The 22,929-nt window shown below is 47.4% G+C and overlaps 1 protein-coding gene and 1 long non-coding RNA gene across 2 annotated transcripts; one reads left to right on the forward strand and one right to left on the reverse strand.

The window, feature by feature from the left end:
- The first annotated feature begins 11,605 nt into the window (after positions 1-11,605).
- LOC135827412 (uncharacterized) lies at positions 11,606-12,925 on the forward strand. Its single transcript, XR_010555440.1, has 3 exons — positions 11,606-12,285; positions 12,494-12,577; positions 12,755-12,925. It is a non-coding gene; the product is annotated as an uncharacterized LOC135827412 (long non-coding RNA).
- A 21-nt stretch (positions 12,926-12,946) lies between these two features.
- On the reverse strand, positions 12,947-14,009 carry LOC135827665 (uncharacterized). Its single transcript, XM_065340120.1, has 4 exons — positions 13,773-14,009; positions 13,219-13,509; positions 13,008-13,072; positions 12,947-12,964 (listed from the first exon to the last, which is right to left on the reverse strand). Exons 1-4 carry the CDS (start codon positions 13,888-13,890, stop codon positions 12,947-12,949), a joined length of 492 nt encoding a protein of 163 aa, XP_065196192.1. The 5' UTR covers positions 13,891-14,009.
- Positions 14,010-22,929: the final 8,920 nt, after the last annotated feature.

The raw sequence follows: 22,929 nt of genomic DNA on the forward strand, positions 1-22,929 counted from the left end.
CAAAAGAAAGACTATCGATCCCCGTTGAAGTTACCATTCAAAACGCATGCCATCCACTACATAGTCCGCCGTCTTCTAAACAAATACAATCTAAATGTACAGATAATCTACAAGAATGCAAGGCTTTCCAACAGCGTCACTAAGTCCAGCCTCACTGGACCTTGCTGCCGTAAGTGGGTGGATCCCGCTGCCCCGAGGCGACGAGGAAGGCCTAAAGCCGCCTGCGTTGCATGCCAATCGAGCGAGGTAGAATGCACAAGACGCAACGTGGTTTATCGTCTGACCTGCAAGTGCTCGGAGAAGTATGTTGGAGAGACTGGCCGTAGTGTAGCAACGCGAACAAAAGAACACAATGATAACTCACGCAACAAGACGTCTGGAAAAGCCCTGGGCGAGCACTACCGACTTCACCATGGTGGCGAGGTACTGCCGCTTGGCGAGTCGGCATTCACAGAGGTTCGCGTCCTTGCCACTGAGTCGGATCGGGCCAGGAGGAGAATACGCGAAGCAATACAAATTCGCGACACGAGCCCCAGCATAAACAATAACGCAGGGTGGGACCTCCTGTGAATTTTCTGGTGAAGTACGAGTACTGCCTTGTACATATTTCTGGCCCTGATACTCGCTCTTCCTGGATAGTGGTGGTTTTGCACCCCTTGCACTAGTGCACTGTTACTACTACTGTTGTTGCTAGCGCCTGCAATTACATGTCTGCACGCACCTAGTGCACATTTACATTCTGTTTGTTGCCTGTACCTGTGCCATATTTAGAGTTGTCGCGTATTGCGTTATTTCTATACCTGGTTTTTTGGTGATGTTTTGTCCTTTTGCTCTCTCTCTCTCGTCATAGTGCATGCAGGTGTGATTTGTTATCAGTTCGCAGCGCTCCTCATTTATTAACCCATCCTAACCGGTGTGCCCAATGCCCAAAAAATATCGAATAAAAACTTATACAAGCTGTCCAACCAATTGCCTATCACCAGAACATGCAGGGAACGGCGCTTGTTATGGTTCGGCCATGTAATCAGAGAAGGCAGTGACTCGACATCCTACAAAGATCGATGGATCGACAACATCAAGACTGACTTAAAGACAATGAACGTTTCCATTGCCGAAGCGGAAGCTGTTTCCCAAGACAGGGAAGCTTGGCTCGGCATTGTGAATCAATGTACTAACTTATCATGCTAAAAAGATATCTGCGCTTACTTGAATATCCTTTTGGTAAATAACATTCTGTACTTAATATTATATTACTCATGCCTTGGCTCATGGTGGAATCGATGTAGTTTTTCCATGCAATAACAGAATGAAGAAGGTGTGTATGTCATGTGTTTCTCGTTTTCTCTAACTCTTTTGCCGACAGATGCGTTAGCCCCATGGGTGATCTCACCCATGGGGTACATGCGAGCTGTTATTATTATTATTATTATTATTTGGAAAGGATTGGGAGAACTTCAAATTCAAAGGATCAGTCTGGGAAGTGAACTGCCTGAAAAGAGAATAAAACGCCAGACCAGCCAGGACTCGAACCTGGGACCCTGCTTGTCATGAGCAATGCTCTAACCACTGAGCTATGGGACCAGGCTGAACCCAGAAGGTGCTGACAAGTTTTTCACTCCAAAGGCAGCTCACAACACGTGCCACACATACTGATGGCACTTGGGTCTTTTTCCCTCCCCCAGGGGACCAACCACGGTCAGTTTCTGGAAACTACCAGAAGTGAAAGAAAGTGATTAAATTTGGAAAGGATTGGGAGAACTTCAAATTCAAAGGATCAGTCTGGGAAGTGAACTGCCTGAAAAGAGAAAAAAAACGCCAGACCCACCAGGACTCGAACCTGGGACCCTGCTTGTCATGAGCAATGCTCTAACCACTGAGCTATGGGACCAGGCTGAACCCAGAAGGTGCTGACAATTTTTTCACTCCAAAGGCAGCTCACAACACGTGCCAAACATACTGATGGCACTTGGGTCTTTTTCCCTCCCCCAGGGGACCAACCACGGTCAGTTTTTGGAAACTACCAGAGGTGAAAGAAAGTGATTAAATTTGGAAAGGATTGGAAAAACTTTAAATTCAAAGGATCAGTCTGGGAAGTGAACTGCCTGAAAAGAGAAAAAAACGCCAGACCAAACAGGACTCGAACCTGGGACCCTGCTTGTCATGAGCAATGCTCTAACCACTGAGCTATGGGACCAGGCTGAACCCAGAAGGTGCTGACAAGTTTTTCACTCCAAAGGCAGCTCACAACACGTGCCACACATACTGATGGCACTTGGGTCTTTTTCCCTCCCCCAGGGGACCAACCACGGTCAGTTTCTGGAAACTACCAGAGGTGAAAGAAAGTGATTAAATTTGGAAAGGATTGGGAGAACTTCAAATTCAAAGGATCAGTCTGGGAAGTGAACTGCCTGAAAAGAGAAAAAAACGCCAGACCCACCAGGACTCGAACCTGGGACCCTGCTTGTCATGAGCAATGCTCTAACCACTGAGCTATGGGACCAGGCTGAACCCAGAAGGTGCTGACAAGTTTTTCACTCCAAAGGCAGCTCACAACACGTGCCACACATACTGATGGCACTTGGGTCTTTTTCCCTCCCCCAGGGGACCAACCACGGTCAGTTTCTGGAAACTGCCAGAGGTGAAAGAAAGTGATTAAATTTGGAAAGGATTGGGAGAACTTCAAATTCAAAGGATCAGTCTGGGAAGTGAACTGCCTGAAGAGAGAAAAAAACTCCAGACCCACCAGGACTCGAGCCTGGGAACCTGATTGTCATGAGCAATGCTCTAACCACTGAGCTATGGGACCAGGCTGAACCCGGAAGGTGCTGACAAGTTTTTCACTCCAAAGGCAGCTCACAACACGTGCCACACATACTGATGGCACTATGGTCTTTTTCCCTCCCCCAGGGGACCAACCACGGTCACTTTCTGGAAACTACCAGAGGTGAAAGAAAGTGATTAAATTTGGAAAGGATTGGGAGAACTTCAAATTCAAAGGATCAGTCTGGGAAGTGAAATGCCTGAAAAGAGAAAAAAACGCGAGACCCACCAGGACTCGAACCTGGGACCCTGCTTGTCATGAGCAATGCTCTAACCACTGAGCTATGGGACCAGGCTGAACCCAGAAGGTGCTGACAAGTTTTTCACTCCAAAGGCAGCTCACAACACGTGCCACACATACTGATGGCACTTGGGTCTTTTTCCCTCCCCCAGGGGACCAACCACGGTCAGTTTCTGGAAACTGCCAGAGGTGAAAGAAAGTGATTAAATTTGGAAAGGATTGGGAGAACTTCAAATTCAAAGGATCAGTCTGGGAAGTGAACTGCCTGAAAAGAGAAAAAAACGCCATACCCACCAGGACTCCAACCTTGGACCCTGCTTGTCATGAGCAATGCTCTAACCACTGAGCTATGGGACCAGGCTGAACCCAGAAGGTGCTGACAAGTTTTTCACTCCAAAGGCAGCTCACAACACGTGCCACACATACTGATGGCACTTGGGTCTTTTTCCCTCCCCCAGGGGACCAACCACGGTCAGTTTCTGGAAACTACCAGAGGTGAAAGAAAGTGATTAAATTTGGAAAGGATTGGGAGAACTTCAAATACAATTTTTTTTTCTCTTTTCAGGCAGTTCACTTCCCAGACTGGTCCTTTGAATTTGAAGTTCTCCCAATCCTTTTCAAATTTAATCACTTTCTTTCACCTCTGGTAGTTTCCAGAAACTGACCGTGGTTGGTCCCCTGGGGGAGGGAAAAAGACCCAAGTGCCATCAGTATGTGTGGCACGTGTTGTGAGCTGCCTTTGGAGTGAAAAACTTGTCAGCACCTTCTGGGTTCAGCCTGGTCCCATAGCTCAGTGGTTAGAGCATTGCTCATGACAAGCAGGGTCCCAGGTTCGAGTCCTGGTGGGTCTGGCGTTTTTTTCTCTTTTCAGGCAGTTCACTTCCCAGACTGATCCTTTGAATTATTATTATTATTATTATTTTAATAACGAAGGTACGTGTTGGGTCGTAAGTATCCACGCAAACACACATCCAGTCAAAATAAGGCACTTGTCAAAGTATCCGAACGTTTTCGGTCCCTTCTCATCAAGGATTATACAGGGAATGGCTCAAGTTGGAAAGACTAAAACTTATATAGCGTAAAGATATGAGATAACAACACTCGTGACAAGGTGGAAAATTATCAAGTTCAGCAAGACACAAAACTCGAAGGAAATAATAGTAGTGACAAGAACATAGTGTATATCCGTAAGTTAGATCCTGAACTTTGCGTACAGAAAGCAAATGTGTTCAAATCTTTATTCTCACGATAGCCAGTGGCCAATAGGAGATAGTAGTGTAAGAAAGGAGAAAGAGTGAGGAAGAATTGGGTGGGCAGGGCCTAGGGGTTAATGACTACTTAAGTGTACGGGCAGGGGTGGTCGCCACACTAGCATACAGAGTTGCGTACTTAAGTGTACGGGGAGGGGTGGTCGCTACACGAGCATACAGAGTTGTGCAACAGCAGGGATATCTCGGATTTGAAGGGAGTACGAGAAGGGATTTCGCGAAGCTGGGTGGGCAGGCAATTAAAGTAATGAAGGGCCTTGTACAGGGGAGAATGGAGACAGCGGTCAGTCCGCGGAGTTGGCAAGTGCCAAGTACGAGAGCGACGTAAATTATACGAAGGTTGCACGTTGCTAGCAGTATGCAGTGAGAGTATATGTGGTGGGGCATAATCGTGGCGCAGAGAATGCGCGAAGAGTATATGTTTAACTTTAAAGCGTGAAAATAGTGTTGGCCATTTGATGCGATGCAAAAACACGGGAGTGTTCTAAGTGTGTGTAAAGGGGAAGGTGGAGACATATTCTGGCGGCTTTCCGCTGGAGTCGTTCTAGCCTGTCAAGGGAAGTGTGGGACAACGGTGTGAGAGCATTGCTCGCATATGAGAATATAGGTAGTATGTATGTCTGATAGATGTGAGATAAAGAATCTCTGGTGAGTGTAGACCTTAGTCTAAAAAGAATATTGAAAGACTTGGGTGATTTTTTGACTATGTATTCAACATGCTCCGTCCAACGGAGGTCATGCTGAAAGATTATTCCGAGGTGTTTGTGTTTTTGTGCTACGGTAAGCGGACTATTCCTGAGGGTGATCTGGGGTAGCTGTTCAGGGGGGCGGTTATTGTGGTAGAACGGGAGGATGACTGTTTTCTTTGTGTTAACCAGCAGGTGCCATCTTTGAAGCCAGTCTCCAGCTGCTGTGGCACTCTGTTGTAGGTGTTGGGTGCAGTCTTGAAGAGTTCTCGCTATGGAAATCAGAGCGGTGTCATCTGCAAACTGGCTACAGGTGGTGCTGGGATGCTCACATGCGTGTGGAAGGTCTATGGTGTAGACGAGGAATAGAAGCGGCCCAAGAACAGATCCCTGAGGGACGCCGGCAGGGATCTCGAGGAAAGGCGATAGGTCGCCATCCACCTGGACCCTTTGCCGACGCCCCAAGAGGTACCGTCAGAACCACTCCAGGGCGTTGCCCTGGACACCATAGTGGGAGAGTTTTGCTAGAAGGCCTGCATGCCACACACGATCGAAGGCCTTGCTTGGATCGAAAAAGCAGGCACTGACGTGTTTCCCGTCGTCTCTCGCAGTGGAGAGGGTATGGACGAGACGGGCAAGTTGCTGCTCAGTGCCGTCTTTCTCCCGGAATCCGGACTGCTGGTTGGGCAGGTGGGGTGTGATGTGCTTGTAGAGGAGTTGATGTGCAATTTTTTCTTGGATTTTTGATGTAGTGCTCAAGAGAGAGATGGGTCTATAATTTGTTGGTTGGGTTGGGTCACCCGGCTTGGGTACTGGAGTAATGGTGGCATCTTTCCACTCCTGTGGGATTTCTCCGGTTTGGAACGATAGATTAAAGAGGGACGATAACGACGGTGCAAGTTCCTTAGCCGCTTCTTTGAGTAGGCGGTTTGGAATAGAGTCAAACCCGGGGCTTTTGTTGGTATCAACTCCGCGGAGGAGTTTGTGTTGTCGCTACAATTGTTTGGTGTTACTCCTCGTCGAGGTGTTGACAATGTAACTTAATTTGTTCACTATGTTCTTGCCACTATTATTATTTCCTTCGAGTTTTGTGTCTTGCTGAACTTGATAATTTTCCACCTTGTCACGAGTGTTGTTTTCTCATATCTTTACACTATATAAGTTTTAGTCTTTCCAACTTGAGCCATTCCCTGTATAATCTTTGATGAGAAGGGACCGAAAACGTTCGGATACTTTGACAAGTGCCTTATTTTGACTGGATGTGTGTTTGCGTGGATACTTACGACCTAACACGTACCTTCGTTATTAAAGTATTATCCGCCTCCGACTTCTTGTAAAATTATTATTAGCGCTTGCACCCGAATGCATCAGAGCAGTGTATAGGAAATGGGAGAGCCAAGTGACTACATGCAATGGAAAGTCACAGAGCAAAGCTGCATGCATACCCACGTATTCTCACAACACCGCACAAGGATGATTGGGGTACACCAGTGTGCTGGTTTCGATCAACTGGTGAAGCGATTGGCGTTGCAAACAGCCAAAGTGATCGCTCACGACTGAGCTGCAGCAGTACCCGCGACCGGGTGCAAAGTTCCCTGATCGACGTTGCAAACAGCCAACCAGGGTGAAGCAGTTGGCGTTGCAAACGGCCAAAGCAATCGCTCATGCTTGAGCGGCAATAGTACCCGCGACCGGGTGCAATGACTACTGATTGGCGTCGCAAACAGCCGACCAATAGTATGCAATTTTAAGCAGAGATAGTAGCAGCAAAGCAACCAGTTGAAGGAAGCTGTTCCCAGAAAACCAGCACACGGCACCCCAGCAAGCGTTCACCACCAATGCACGAGCTAAGAACAAGTATTTAAGGCACGAGATGGATAAAGGTAGGCATGCAGATGGATGAAATCCAACGCAGGTTCTCAATACGGCAATTTAGCAATGACAATCGGTACCTGTATGTCAAGGCTATATTACATCGACTGGAATGGCAGCACTGCTCGGTCTGGTTGTGCTTGAGCAGCTGGGGCGAGACGTCGGAATTCCGCCATGCGGAAACGAGACAGCGAATCGGCAATGCAGTTAGACTGGCCAGCAATGTGAGCAGCAGTGACGGTGTAATTGAAGCGGGCGCACACAAAGAACAGCTCCCTGATCAGGGTCATCACTGGCGGTGACTTGGATGTGCCGGAGCGGATGCAATCTACCACAGCCTTGTTGTCGCAGTGCATTGTGATACGAAGCTGGCGCCATTCCTTGGCCCACGTGCAGCACGCTGTGACCAACTCGTAGAGCTCCTTCCACTCAATGCTGTGAGTGAGTTGCTCAGGCGACCAGGTCCCTTGAAGCCAGCGGCCGCTGTTGAATGCGCCCCAGCCCAGGGTGCCACTGGCATCAGTGAACAGCTCCAAGTCTGGAGATGGTGTCCAATCTGGGAACAGGAAGAATGATTTTCCGTTCCATTGTTCCAGGAGCCGTAGCCACCATTGGATATCTTCCTGGCACTCGGTAGTCAGACTGATGCGGTAGTGAGGCTGCTGGTAGCGACTGCAAATAGACCACAGGCGCCGCATAAATGTCCGGCCGGGTACGATGACTCTTGCAGCGAAGGAGAGTTTCCCCAGAAGAGATTCGAGTTCGCGCTGAGACATGGTGGGGTTGATGCTCGCTGCAGTCAACAGGCGCTTGATGTCGGCCAATTTGTCGTCAGGGAGCCGGGCTTCCATCTTCTCACAATCCAGGATAATGCCCAGGAATGTCAGGGTACGAGACGGGCCTTCCACCTTTGCAGGCGCGAGCGGGACTCCGAGGTATGAGAATGCACGGAGAAGAATGGCCAGCTACCGATTCGCCACTGCCTGGCCCACGCTCACGCACAAGTAGTCGTCCAGGAAATGCAGCAAATTAGGGATGGAGAATTCGTGGTGCATTATCCATTCGATGGTGGCTGCCACTGCATCAAATACCGCCGGGCTAGAGCGGAGCCCAAATGGCAAGACACGGTCGTAGTAGTACTTCCCCTGCCACAGGATGCCGAGGAGATGCCAATCCTGTGGGCGGACAGGTATTTGACGAAAAGCACTCTTCACATCGAGTTTAGAGAGATAGACAGGAGACGGGGAGGACATAATTATGTTAATGGCTTCATCAATGCTGATGTACTGCAAAGAGAAAGGCTCGGCAGGGATCCCGTCGTTAACGCTGGAGCCGGCAGGGCTGGACAGGTGGTGTATCAAGCGTAGCTTGCCATTCTTTTTCGGAACAGCGCCAATGCCAGAGCAGTACATAAATGGGAATGGGGGCGAGTCAAATGGGCCAGCCGTGTAGCCGGCGTTGCAGGAAGCGGTCAGCTGTGCAGACACAAATGCAGAGTGCTGGAATGCTGATGAGAGGTTGGCCGAGTGCTGGTTAGTTATGCGGTTGCCGGTAAAGCCAATGTCAAAGCCGCAGCGGAGTCCGTTAATAACATACGAAGCCAATGAACTGTCAGGGTGGTTACGGAGCAGTGATTCGAAGCGAGAAACAGAGAGGGGTGTGTGGACAGTAGGACATGCGCTTGTGAAGTCAGTAGAACGTGAAGTGCAGGGAGAAATATGTACAATCGCGGGAGCTGCAGCCAAAGCAGCAGAGATACTGGCGCCTACCGCACTTAGATCCGTTGTGGTCCTTGGACCCGCAGCGGTTGCAGACATGGGCGTACTTGCACGTGCTGAGACTGCAACGCCCAGCGTTGAAGTTCCGGCAGATCGGTTGGCCATTAGACACCGTACGGACTCCATTGAAGGCTTGCTGGTTGTTACGTTGCGGACGAAAGGGACACTGGCCGCCTCCAGGATGGATGAGGCGGCAGGACTCACATGTGGGCCTTGATCGGCTAGTCACGGACATTTGCCACAGATTTATGTCGATGACGTCAAAGCGCTTGCCTGGCTGAGCAGAAATGGCAGAGCGAAACTGGGTGTTGTACGACAGCCAAGCCTCCGGATAGTATTGCCTGTTGGCTGCAACTATGGTGGCTTGGTAGGAGAGCATCTCCTGCAGGCGGGACGGGTTGGCAGAACACACGACGTTCATGAAGAGAGTCCATGCCTCCAGCCATGTCGGCAAGTCGTGGACGCGTCGACGAACGGGCTGCGCCGCTCCACCTTCCACCACCTCCAGAGACTGGCCGCCACTGCTGAACTGCAGCTGAAGCTGGCGTGGGGCAGAATACGAGGTGGCGATAGTATCGGGCAGCAGCTGGGTGAAATCTACAAAGTCACCCTTCAATATTTTCTCTCGTATAGTCTGGGGAACGGAGAGATTACCAGCGTTGGAAGACTCCGCCGAAGGTTGAGTTCCAGCGGATCCAGGGGCAGTGATGGTGGCCAGCATTGGAGCGATCGCCTCCGACAAGGCAACAGTGACGGCGGAATGTACTTCCTGCCGCACAAACTGGCGCAAATCGTCATTACTGCTCCGGTCCGGGATCTGGGGAGTCGGAGAAGCTGCTGCAGCACTCTCCAGATCCTGCTCTTGCTCCTGCTCGTGCTCCTGCCGCGAGGATGGCGTGGCCGACGGAGATCGAGGTTCCCGTGCCGCCGAGCTCGACGTGTCCTGGATACTGAGCAGCAAACGGGCAAGAAGCTGGGGCTTTGTTCCGCTCGAATTCAGCCCACGGCCTTCCAGCTCGGCCCGCAAGTCCGACACGTTCATACGGCGTGCTTCAGAGGTAGACAACATGTTTGTCGTGCAGTAAGCGGCTGCGAGGAATCTACAAGGAGTCTGAATAATTAATTCTATTCTCAACAAACAAATTCCGGTTGCTGCTCAGTGACACTGCAAAGGAAAGCGCAAGCCAAAGTCAGCGCAGCAAGAGCTACCCAAGGCGATTTGGGCGCGCATGCGCAGCAGTTGAGTGCACGTGTAAAGCCAGCTCGATCGCAGCTAGCATGAGATAGAGAGCAGCGCATCGGTCTTATCGCTAACTAGGGTTAGCCCAAAAGCTAACCCAACATTTATTATTATTAACCGGTGTGCCCACTTCATTCCTGATGATGGTTATTTCATGACCGAAACGTTGAAATATAATATTTTCTGGTGAAAGGCAGTGATTTGAGTGCGAGCCAGTGTTGCTCACAACCAATTTTTTAATAATAATAATAATAATAATAAATAACCCTCGATACAACATAAATTATTGATGCTTCAACTCGTTATAAGATAATTGAAAAACTCCAACATAACTCTTCCTTGAATGCAAAGGATCGTCCATATTCACGAATACGTAAATATTATTTACTACGGTTTGGCACTCCAGGGACCTGGCCAAAGGGTCGTAATAACGAATTTTAGGAACTAACAGAGTATGTTGTAACCGGACCTGTAAACAGTTGTACAGATCACGTTTCGCCAGGGGATTTCAGATTTCTATTTACTAACGGGGTTTATGTACTAACCAGACTCGTTATAATGAGGGAGGGCCTGTACCAGGTTTTCATGAAGACCAAAAAGTAGCTTCGAAAGGTGTGCCATTCAAGCTCCAGGAAATGATAACAGTTCGTATGTCACGCTCCTGGGCTATCCCTAAATACCATTATGTGACATCAGACCTTATCTGTTCGCTCTTGTACAGATTATCGCCCATTTGTTCGTTCATGCTTAACCTTTCTAGGGGCTCCCGTAAGAAGACCATAGGTCTGTGGAAAACACCCTAGTAAAATAAATAAAATAATAATAATAATAATAATAATAATAGGAGAAAGGGAAAAGGACATATGGAAACGAGTTAAGAGTAACTCTCCACCACTGTAACTAGATACTATATACAGTCAGAAAGTGCAACAACTAGGCACAAAACTGACAGAGTACTGAGACATTCGACGTCCTGACACCTAGCTTCAACACATCTCCGTAGCGCTAACCGACAGCCTTCCAACTTGGAAGGTTCGAGGTTATGGAAAGACCAAAGAGGGGAAGGCAAGCGCAACGAAAACGAGCACAAGCTACAGTCCCAACGGAACAAAGAATGTCGATTGTCACTGGACGATGACGAGACCAGTAGGCGATTTGACAAAGTGGTCTAACTACAGTTGGAAGGCTGTCGGTTAGCGCTACGGAGATGTGTTGAAGCTAGGTGTCAGGACGTCGAATGTCTCAGTACTCTGTCAGTTTTGTGCCTAGTTGTTGCACTTTCTGACTGTATATAGTATCTAGTTACAGTGGTGGAGAGTTACTCTTAACTCGTTTCCATATGTCCTTTTCCCTTTCTCCTTTTATTATTGGCTCAATACCCGAGTTTCAAATAATAATAATCTTGCTAAAATTCAACTCAAGTCGTGTCAGCCATTCTGCGAGTTATCATGGAAAGCGCGGTGTTCGAAATGCTAAAAAAAGGTCCAAGTACGAATAGGAAGTAGTCGGCGCACGATCGTCGGTGTCGTACGACGCCGTCTCCTGTTCACACTCATCAGCTGTTTTGTACGCTTGCATCCCCGTCTACGCCCGTCTACGGTAGGAGAAGTTTTTTTTATTATCCAAGCCTCTTGTACGGGCAAAATAAACACAAGTGCAAGATCAACAGCTTAGTACCAGGGAGTCGTAAAATACCGGGAGGCGACACGCCACACATTTCACGATCCGAGGATTGCCGCACTCGACCCGCGAAATTTGAAGCGTGATTGAAACGTCGTCGTCATCTTCTTTTTCTCAATTGTTTTTGCTATATGCTTCGAGGCTATTCTGGATCTCCAGAGCGAAAGCTGGTTGTTTCTGATACGTACCACGCATTACCTTAGGTTGAGCCGTGGCTTTTAATTTTTTTTGGAAGTTCACTGCTTTGGAGACGACGGAATGTCAAGGTAAGTTATTCACGAAATGTACTCAAATTTGAATTGAGTCAATGCGAATGACACCCTGTTTTCGGAATAGTTCTCCACTAAACACACCATGCCCATGGCCCCTTCATGTTGTCCAAGTTCCATTCTAGGTTTGTGTGAAGTTTCGAGATGAAGTTCGACGATGTACTCACCTTTCCATGGAAGGGAAAAAAAGTAGCATATCAAACAGAATCCATGCAGTATTTGATGCCACTATCCTCATTCTTCTGCATTCAAAGTGTTTCACATCTATATGGCCCATGAACTGCAAACAATATTAGTCATTTCTTAACTGTTCATAGCTGTTCATAACTGTTCTGAACACATTGCCTTCAGGAAACGTAAGGCCGAGTCGCCTCACCGACTGAGCAAAGTTCTCTGCGACGAAAGTCACACTATCGGCGAATGCACTCAAGGTGAATACCCGTCAATATCCTGTATACTGCTTGTACCGCTTATCACAGTAGCATACACACAAGCACACATACACACACACACACACACACACACACACACACACACACCACACACACACACACATGCATGCTCGTGCACACACAAGCGCAAAATTCACATATCACTGGTTCAGTTGTTTTTATCTGTGTCGTATTTTGTCTTATACAGAGCTTCCGAGCCACGCCGAGTCACCTGACCAACTGAAGAAGGTTCTGTGCGACGAAAGTCACACTATCGGCGAATGCACTCAAGGTGAATACCCTGTGGACTGCTTATACCACTTATCACAGAAGCACACACACACACACGCACACACACACACACACACACACACACACACACACACACACACACACACACACACAAGCGCAAAATTCACATATCACTGGTTCAGTTGTTTTTATCTGTGACGTATGGTGTCTTATACAGAGCTTCCGAGCCACGCCGGGCCACCTGAATTCTCCAAACAAGGCTGAAGGCTTGTCACGGCATCCTTGCCAAATAAAGGTATAAGCTGCAGCAAGTTGTCGTTGCGACACCTTGCTCCTTCCAGCTCACGCCGCACGGCCACCAAGCACCAACCACCATGGTACTTTTCAGCAAGGTGAGACAAATTGTCAATCACCGGTTCGGGGGTGGCTTCAGCAGCTTTGGATGGTGCTATTGACGCTTTCCTGATAGCCGCGGCAGCCGTGGCATGCAGGTAGCTTATCAGATTCGCTAGCACAGCAGATGTAACTTCCAAATCTGAAGAAGAGAAAAGAAAAAGACAACATATAAGGACTGGTGGTTGCAGAGACTGTACTAGTATTCAAAAGCCAGCGTTTGCATACCTAGTCTGCATACCTAGTCAGAAGCCAATTTTTTCCAACATGCATGCAAAACGCACTGACCTTCACAATTGATTTTCACTTCGGGAATAGCTGTTGCGATGACGGACAGCATTTGTTGCCATGCTTGCGAAATATCAGCACCCTTGCATGCCTTCAGCTGGCACACTTCCTGGCGTAGCAGATTTGCAGTACCTGATGCCTTGTGTAACCGTGTCATAATAACATGCAGGAATGACTCCGTCGCCTCAGTAACACTCGCCTGTCTCATTGTCAGCAGTTTGCAAATTCCATGGATCACTGCACCTTCCATAGGCCTGTACACCATGATGGCACTACCACTCTTACATCGATCTGCACATAGACAAAGTATGGTTTGAGGATGGAGGTTTACATCATCTACGGTAATGATACATACTAGGTACACACGTAAATTTTCAGGACTTCAATAAATATCCTGTCACAGTGAACAGACAATGCATCGTGGGCAGACTAGGATGAAAGGATGGTGTCGACCACCTAATTTATCGGGTCAGTTCGGGCACTTAGGTATGCTACAGATTATACATTCGTGTCCACAAGGAAGAGACAAAAACATGCAAACGAAAGAATCTCACCTGTAGCCCACAGCTGAACATCCCCACAACTCAGGTCACCAAGTGAATACGTGGCGTCATCTACATCTTCCACGGTGGACTCATCACTTTGGCAGTCATCTCTGTCAAGCTCCATCATCCTTTACTTCGAAGGCCAAGGCACAAAGTATTATTACTTAGAAAAACAAAACGAACTGCTGACACTGGATTCGTTGTGTGCAGGATAATTTTATTGAGTTTTCAAATTTTTTGGACCAAACAGCGAACGCGTCCTTTGGCATGACCTGCGCCGCTTTGACCTCATGGGAAGTCCCTCGCCATGCAGCGCGTGAGGTCTCAGCACTCGTGCCCGAGCTGAGGCAATCATCCGACGCGGTTGTGCATCTCGTGTCGCCTCCCGGTATTTTACGACTCCCTGCTTAGTACCGAGAGAAAATGAGCTGAAATGGCTGTGAAAAATGGAAGTTTGCGGAGGAGGAAGGAGGAAACTGTAGTTATCACCAACCCTCACCGCGCCCAGCTCACGCCGCTACGGCGTGCGACCTGAGCTGGGCGCCCTGCCCAGTATGGAACTGTCCTCAAGCCAGTCACGTGTTTGGCAGCCCAGTGAGCTGTCTACCGGATCGCAGCGTTTAGAAGCGCCAAATGCGGCAGGGCCAGTCTCAGGCTGGTCGCGTAGGCGGCAGGCCGGCGGGCGACCGGCAAGGCTGCATTCGCATTTGGATCACCGAAGTGATACAGGTGCTTCGACGGCACTCCGTGGCGCATCAAGGAGGCATATCTGGGGCCCAGGCAGCCCGCCCGTAAGCGCACCACCGTATCAGGTATGCGCAGGTGGAGCAGCAGAGCAAGATGTGTGCCGGACACTCACCATCATCCGGTCGACTGCATGGTTGTGCGACTTTACACAGCCGTCACTCATTACTTGCTATTGCTTGCAGAAGGCCAGAATTTTTCTTTTTCTTTTTTCGCTCTTTCCCTTCTTCCAGGCACGGCTTCATGTTAGAGCAGTAAATTGCAGTTAGGGACTCAGCTGAGTCAAGCTGGACTCAGCGTGTCAAGTTTGGCATAATACAATAAGCGCGCTATCCCCAAACAGTTGTGTGGTTATTGTGTGAGTGTATATGCAGGAGTCCGCGGTCACGTGAGGGGGGTGTGATAACAGTCTTATACGGAGGAAGCTACAATGGCATGCGCAGGTGGAGCAGCAGAGCATTGGACTGTTATTGGACTGTTTTCACAGCCATTGTAGCTTCCTCCGTATAAGACTGTTTTCACAGCCATTTCAGCTCATTTTCTCTCGGTACTAAGCTGTTGACCTTGCACTTGTGTTTATTTTGCCCGTACAAGAGGCTTGGAACCACGAAAAAAAAAATTCTTTACGTTACGGGAACGCGAAGAAAGTTCGCGTGATTCTTTGCGTCGCGTTCCCAAAACGTAGAGCAGAACCTCCCTATTAAAAAACTAGGCAGGGAGGGGGAGGAGTTACCGTACTTTCGCAAATCACTGCCGCGTCCAAGTTTTCGAAGTTTCGAGCTTTTTTCTGTATTCAAAAAACCCTTGATGCGCCGCGCATCTGGCCCATAGAAAATGGTATCTTCTCGACGGCAGAGCGCAGCGACAGAGGCGAGAAGTATTTTCTCGTCACAGCGGTTTTTTCTCGTGTTTTTTTCTCACAAGTGAGCAGTCATCTGATCAATTTCTTTTTACTCGTACATCTTCACATGTTCTCTTAACCGCTGCGCATGAGCACGACTGGCCAGTCGTCTTGAGGTACCCACCCTCCCTCCCTGCTTTTTGTACTTGTCAGATTAGCCACTTGGGGTTAGCCACTTCTGGCCCTCCTAACCCCAATACAAATGTGCTGTTGTTTGGTGTGTAGCGAGTGTGGCTTATCGCTGTGCGAGAAAAAGATCACAGATGCATACTCTTGTTTATGGCAGGGAGTACCTGGTAGTACAGGGAGTAGTACACTTTTGCGGTATTGTTCTACTCCCTGGTTCATGGACTCTTGTTGTTGTTTGTTTACGGATTCTCCAGAGGTAAATGGATACCTATCATGGGAGTCTCACCAAACCAGTAAAATAATGAAAATATGTATAGGATAGTGCACGGATCCTAGGAGAATATTTTTCATAATCCCCAAGGCGCGCAGCGCCGCGGGGATTATGAAAAATATTCTTCGGAGGACCAATCCGTGCACTATCGGTATACCGGTATAGCTCGACTTGTCAGGGGTACGGGTCTGCGCAGCCATCACGTACACAGTTGTTGGCTTTCACACTTTTTTCAGTGGTAAGCAGGGAGTACAGTACTCAGTACGTACTTTTTCAAGCTCAACAAAAAAGGAAAGGTAAGCTTGCAAGGCAAGGAAACATGACACAGGAACAAAACACAATTTGACAAATGAAAAAAACAATACCTGATCTTTTTTTCTCTTTACATTGCCTCAGCCATTCCTTCTTGTTCTGGTGGGAGTTCAGGCCCCACATGTTGTGTACTCTTGTAAGTCCTGATCTGTGCGTTTTTCTCTTTGAATTTTCTCAGCCAATTAATTTTTGAGGGGGAGGGAGGGCTATAGGGAGGCCGGGGGTGATGCCTGATGGGCAGTATGACCAGTGTTCAGTTTCCATGGCAACATTGTTGTTGAGATCGAGATGCGTGCGTGTTGGATTTCTTGCGAATTCAAATACAAAGAACAACATTTCTCTTGTTTAGGTTCCATAGTAAACCTATTAAATTATTTACGTAGACAATCATAGAGGTCTGGCAGGACTTTACGGCTGAATCAAGGCCGATTGCATACGTCCAAGGGCGCAGGCCAAGGCGCGGCCGTACGCACGAGGCCTTGATGCAGGCGAAAAGTCCTGCCAGACCTCTATGATGGTGTTTCAGGTTTTGTCTTTCGCCTTTCTGGTATAAAAGCAAGACACGTATAGGGGTGGTGGTCGAGGACGTGGTGGATTCAGCTTCTGAGTTTCAGCTCCTTCAGCTTGTGAGTTTCAGCTCCGTCCGCTTCTCATGGATGGGATGACCCCTTGGTCCATGATCTTTCGCTTCCCCAAAATTATCAGAAAAGTTCGTCAACTCTTTTTTTTAGTACATGTAGAACAGAAAGTGGAAAGCTGATCGCGATGTGTGCCACTTATTGCAGCTTGCTTCTTAGCAGATAGATAGGTGCATGCTCTTTCGCTTATTCACAACTATCGTGAAATTTCGTCTCCACTCACGACAACAAGAACTTGAGTTGAAAACTGACCACGATGTGTAGACACTTTTCATGTTGCCGTTTTTGGACAGGCTGTTTCCAGGTACCAGAGCATGTTCACAGTCGAATGTGAGATGTGAACTGAGCTGACAACGAAAAACTGCCACAGACCCTTGCAGAGCTAGGCTGACAGAGTACGGGGTGCCATTGACGACGGGCTTCATTGCTACCGCATTTTTCCGTATCCATTGACCACGGGCTTTATTTATTTTTTATTTTTTTTGACTTTGCAACACCTTTTTTTGTCAAAAAACCGCGGGCTTTATCGGCTCATCAAGGCCACCGCGGGAACGTCGCTCATTGGCTACAACCATAGAAACGGTACGGTAAAAACCTGAAGATACAATACAGTGTACTTGCTTTCATTTGTTGTTCAGTTCCCATGGCAACGTTGTCGTTGACGTTGCAGACATACATGACTGTACTTTGTTGAAAATTATTCAAGAGGCTGAGCAGCTGTAATTGCACGTTCACATGTCACATCTATGTTCATCTAATACAAAAAAACATATTCACGGTGCTCATGTGAGAGTTTTGTAAATATTATGTCCACTTGTTCAATTACCTTCCTATGATAAAGTCTTTTGATTGAGATTTCACACAGCAGCTTCCAGGCTGGCTCTTTGGGGTTTGTTTTGCTACCTTGCTTTGGCCTACTCTCGCTAGGTATAGTGAGAGCAGTCCAAAGTCTTGGGCTCTTTCCCCTTACCTAGGGGATTATGAAGAATAATCCCCTGGGCCGGGGGTTATCAGCCATTGAACCCCTGGCAAGTCGAGCTATAATTATGTATGGAGCGCAAAATCTGAGATTTTCTAAGTCAAATGAGAGGAAGAACAATAGATTGAGAACCAGGGGAATGAAACTTGTTGTTGAAGCTTCCACTTCATGCTTGAACATTTTCACAGTCTACAATATTTGCCATCACGCGTGCTCACTGCTCCTTGTATGTACGGGGAATGTGTATCGCGAACTCTCCGAGATCGCTCCGCAGCTACAAGTACATTGTAGTAGCTGCCGAAGAGCAAAGGCTGCATAGCACGACAGTTCCGAACCGAAAAGTAGTACGGTATAAGATGTGATGCTCTAAACAGGGCTAAGGAGTAGTACAACACCGGTATTGTACTACTAGGGGCAACTGACATCCTGGAGAGCGTGACAGGCACGCGTGCAAGGCAGAGGAGTATGAGCATCATGCTGAAGAAGAAAGGTGTTTTTGATGCGATGCGCCCGGCCGACGTGTTGGTTGTTCCTTCGCTTGGTGGACCTAACAGCAGCATTACAAGAGTCGTGGTCCGCGTATCCAGCGGAGCGTATGACAGCTGTCTGGAGAGGCCTGTATTCCTCATTTGAATGCTTTGTTGAAACACACTGTGGCGACACTCAGGTCACACTGCCCACGGTTCCACCAAGCACCGAAGTGACAGCCACAACTGTTCCTTTCCCATTGCTGCCATACGACAGGCTGAGAAAGCAAGAGATGCTGTACCAGTCTACGCCAGCAGCTAGACACCAGCAAATGTCAGCTCATGTAACGTCGCGGCAGCTCGAGTGATGGAGAGTTGAATGAACTCTGGACCTGAAAGAGTTTGAGTGCAAGAACGCGCTCCTTCGCTGATTTATTTCGTGCATTTTGCTTACTTTTCTTCCTTTCTTCGACTCGCTTCACCAGATTCCATTGCTGAAATTTTTTTCTTGTGGCGGAGAATATTCATGTATCATGCTTCCTCACTATGCCTATTGGAAATTTCATAGAATGGTAAAAAATCCCCTGTTCTTAGTGGCGTTAGATAAGCGACAATTGCGACGAGCCGGACCAAGTAGTAGGGGGGGGGGGGGGGTGGGCTGCATGGGAAAACGTTACCCCATGACCCATTTTTTTCCATTGTCCAAAATTGTCTTGCCATTCAAAATGCAACAAACAGGGTGAACCCAGACTTCACCCCTCACAAATGTGCCTTTATCAACCCTCTAGAGTGACTAGCGACTGTATTTTCGTTGAATGGCGTGAAAAAACACAAAAATCGGAAAATGAGTAGGGGGCGGCACTTTTTCACAAGGGGGCGCAAACGAAGTAGGGGGGGGGGGCTGCTGCGCCCCCTACCCCCCTTTGGCTAGAACCCTGTTGATGTACTTAAATAAAACAATCAGAGAATTGAAGATACGACGAAATTGCAGGGATTCCGAGTGACAGGATCTATTCAAATTTGATTTTGATTCAAAGTTGTCAAAGTCTATTTTCGCAGACCTCAGGAGTTGCCGGCAAACCTTAGATGGGATGAAGGAGTCAAATTGGTCTATAGTTCGTGGGCAGAGACGCACTGCCTTTTCCCTTAAAGAGAGGAATGGCCGTTGCTGATTTTCATGCAGTGGGAAATTGTGATGTGGATAGACTAGAGTTGAACAAGTAAGACAAGGACTCACATAATAGATTGGCCATGGAACGAAGAATCAGAACAATTTGATTGCTTGAAGTGGATTTTCGAGACAAAAAGTGTGTGAGGTCGTAGTGGACTTGACCTGGTGAAAATGTAGGCACATGGAACTGAGTAGCGCTAGCGTCTATATCTATGGAGGATTCTGAACAAGGGAATTTATTTGCTTCTAGTGGGAACGTGCACTGATTGGCGAAATAATGTGCAAGGAGGCCTACCTTTTTTTCTTTTGTTTACCATGTAGTAGTGTAAGAGAAACAATAATGGGGCAGTGGTCTGACGGGGGTTGGAGTGGTGGTTGAGGAGACAATATCTCGGATATTGGTTGCTACGATATCAAGTAAAGGAGTGCAGCCACTGCGCAAATTGGGACGTGTGCCGTTATTGTTCATAACAGTGAATCCATACTGCACAAACGCCGATTGCAAAGCTCTACCGCTACTGTCAGTCTGTCAGTGACGTCAGAGTCTTTCCACGCAGAATTCCTTGCGTTGAAGTCACCTAACACTACACAGTGGTGATCATCAAATAAATTAGAAAGCTGGTTAAACAAACTCGTAATTGTGGCAATGGCTTTCCGTGGAGGTCTGTACCATACAGACACGAAGAGAGGTCTTCCAGGAAGCTTTATTTCAATAATTTGCATTTCACAGCTGTTATTATCAGGCAGTGGGTGTCTACTGCAGTTGAACTCTTCCTTAATAAATAGCTCAACTCCACCTCCACCTAGTTGGGACCATCAGGCGCGTACTTCAATTTTCAAAATTATGCAATTTTTTCGTGTTCTTTGGATCATAACTTCAGTTCTACTCACTCAATCTTCATTATCTTAGGCTTCCTGGAAGTGGAAAGGTACCAGGGAGAGAATGAGGTCGAACATGATAGCCAGGACACAGTATAGCCATGTGCATATCCAGCGCTATATGCTATAGCAGTAGAGTGCAGCGACGGTGCGAAAAATGCCCCAAACTGGGCCAAAGGCCCAAACGCGTCCTGCTCCAGCGATTTCGTTTTTGTTGATCGCAGAGTTTCAATTTGTTTGCTGTGTACTCTTGAACATATCACAAGTGAAGCCCCTGCACATTTGAGCAAGGCAGCGTGACAAAAGTCTCAAATTCTCGATACTCGAGTCGCACTGCGCGCTTTTGAAATTGCGAGATCGCGGCTCAACTTACGAACGATTTATCTCAGGAGACATTGCTCGCAGCGCGTCGCAAATTGACAGCTGAGAGTTTTCTATTCGACCTGAATATTTGGATCGTTGGATTTGAGCCAGATTTGACTGAGTAACGATCTGTTGAAGTTTTGCATTCTTGCTACATCGATCGTGCGCCCTACCAAAATATGCCCAAAAACGTTGCTCGTTTGGAACATTTGGGGGGGGGGGGGGTTCCGGGCAACGGGAACCCCCCCCCCCCCCTGCGTACGCGCCTGACCATGGTAGAGATGTGCTGGCTCAGTCAAAACGATGCAACCTTAAAAGCTTGGGATAGCAATAGCAGCATCTGGTGTGCTGGGGTTTAGCCATGTTTCTGTCATGTTTGTAGTAATGCAGCTTGCTTATTTAAAAATGCTGCAGCAGTTAATGGTGCACAGGCGTATTGCGGTTAATTTACACGGCGATGGTATGTAACGATTAGGAGATCCCGCTGATCCTTATGTGGAATTGTTTGATTTGAGCATACGCTGGATATCATCATTCGAGACCGGTTTTCCGTCAATGAGGATTTCATCAAAAGGTAGAGTGTACTTGATGCCTTTAGTGCGAAGCTGCTTAAATGTGGGCAAGGGCGCATTCACACGCACAGAGAAACCGGATACGGGTACAGCTTGCCTGGCGTGAAAAGTGTTTTGGTGCATTCAGATGTACTTCGTAAAAAGCGTTCAAATCCTCGAAGGCATTCTTTTCGCCATGCCAACCAAGGCAGCCAGGCGCGGCAAAAATCAACATTTTCAAATCAAAGTCCTCATCAACTGGAGCTCCAGTATTCGTCTTCGTCCTGAAGGTCTTATCGATTTTCTTTCTTTTGCGCTTCAAGCTGTCAATCTTCGTCTCGATATTTGCACCGGTGACCTCAGTCCAACCTTCAGCTACTCCGGTCTCATTGACCCGCTTCGCTATCACTGCCTACTTCTCTTGAGCCGTCAATGTAGAACCTGAAGCGCCTACAAATATCTGGCACACAAGAGGGAATACCGGGATTCAATTTAGTATTTCGTCATCCATCCCCCCTTATATTGCATCACACAAAAAATGTATTGACCCCCTCAGCGAGTATATCCTGGCTATCAGTAGGCAAAATCCTATCGCACTGCTGAGAACCAGTCCAGTGATGTGCGCATAGAAGCATCTGTTATTATGATTACACGCATATCCGCGTTCAAGTCAACAGCAAGTCCACGTATTCGCATGTGCCAGAAGACAGGCAGAGTGGGCAGCGAGGAAAAATAATAAAATAAATATACCGGTAAATAAATAAAAATAATTTGAAACTCGGATGTTGAGCCATAAATAAATGTAGAAAAGAAAAGCACATATGGATACGAGTTAAAGGACGTTTAGCAATGCGAAAGTTCGAAAGAAAATTCGAGTCTGGGAATGAGTACAGAAAAAAGCTCGAAACTTCGAAAACTTGGACGCGAAGTTGCAGTGATTTGCGAAAGTAACTTTCTCTTTTCTCGGTACGCATTTGACTACAGGGAGTACATGTAGTACTTTTACAGCCCCCTGCTTGAGACTGAGCTGCATATACGGTACGGTACTATAAGATTCAAATAACTTCGAGAAAAAATCATTTCGCATTGCTGAACCTCACAAGTTTTCTTTTTCGAAACAGATTTTCGCGAAATATCACCACCAACAAAAGTTCGAATTTTCGCATTGCTAAACGTCCTTAATAACTCTCCATCATTGTAACTGGATACCATACATGTATTCAGTCAGAAAGTGCAATAACCAGGCACAAACTGACAGATATTTATATTTTTTCATTGATATTTATGACCCACCCAAGTTGGGTGGTGTGCTGTTTTTCTGCTTCGAATTGTAGTTTGTCAAATATCGTACTGGTCTCGTCATCGTCCAGTAAAATTCGACATTCTTTGTTCCGTTGGGACTGTAGCTTTTGCTCGTTTTCGCTGCGCTTGCCTTCCCCTCTTTGGTCTTTTCATAACCTGGAAACTTCCAAGTTGAAAGGCTGCCGGTTAGCGCTACGGAGATGTGTTGAAGCTAGGTGTCAGGACGTGGAATGTCTCAGTACTCTGTCAGTTTTGTGCCTAGTCAGTATTGCACTTTCTAACTGTATATAGTACAATATACAATTTGCGCTATAATGTCCACTAAAATCACCAGTTGCAATCAACACAGGCATTACAATGCAGGACAATCACCAATGCTGACTTTTTGCAACTACAGTCATTTTTGCTAGCACATCTTTTGCCATAACTCGTAGTTCCTTGGTCCTTGCAATATTAATT

Source organism: Sycon ciliatum, chromosome 11 (genome assembly GCF_964019385.1).
Source record: "Sycon ciliatum chromosome 11, ocSycCili1.1, whole genome shotgun sequence".
NCBI classification, from domain to species: Eukaryota; Metazoa; Porifera; class Calcarea; order Leucosolenida; family Sycettidae; genus Sycon; species Sycon ciliatum.

Bases quoted from the DNA above. Each gene is read 5' to 3' on its own strand.
- LOC135827665 (XM_065340120.1), bottom strand. From the start codon at position 13,890: ATGATGGAGCTTGACAGAGATGACTGCCAAAGTGATGAGTCCACCGTG. The intron at 13,510-13,772 runs GTGAGATTCTTT...GTCTATGTGCAG, and splicing joins TGTTCAGCTGTGGGCTACAG to ATCGATGTAAGAGTGGTAGT. The intron at 13,073-13,218 runs GTCAGTGCGTTT...TCTCTTCTTCAG, and splicing joins AGTGAAAATCAATTGTGAAG to ATTTGGAAGTTACATCTGCT.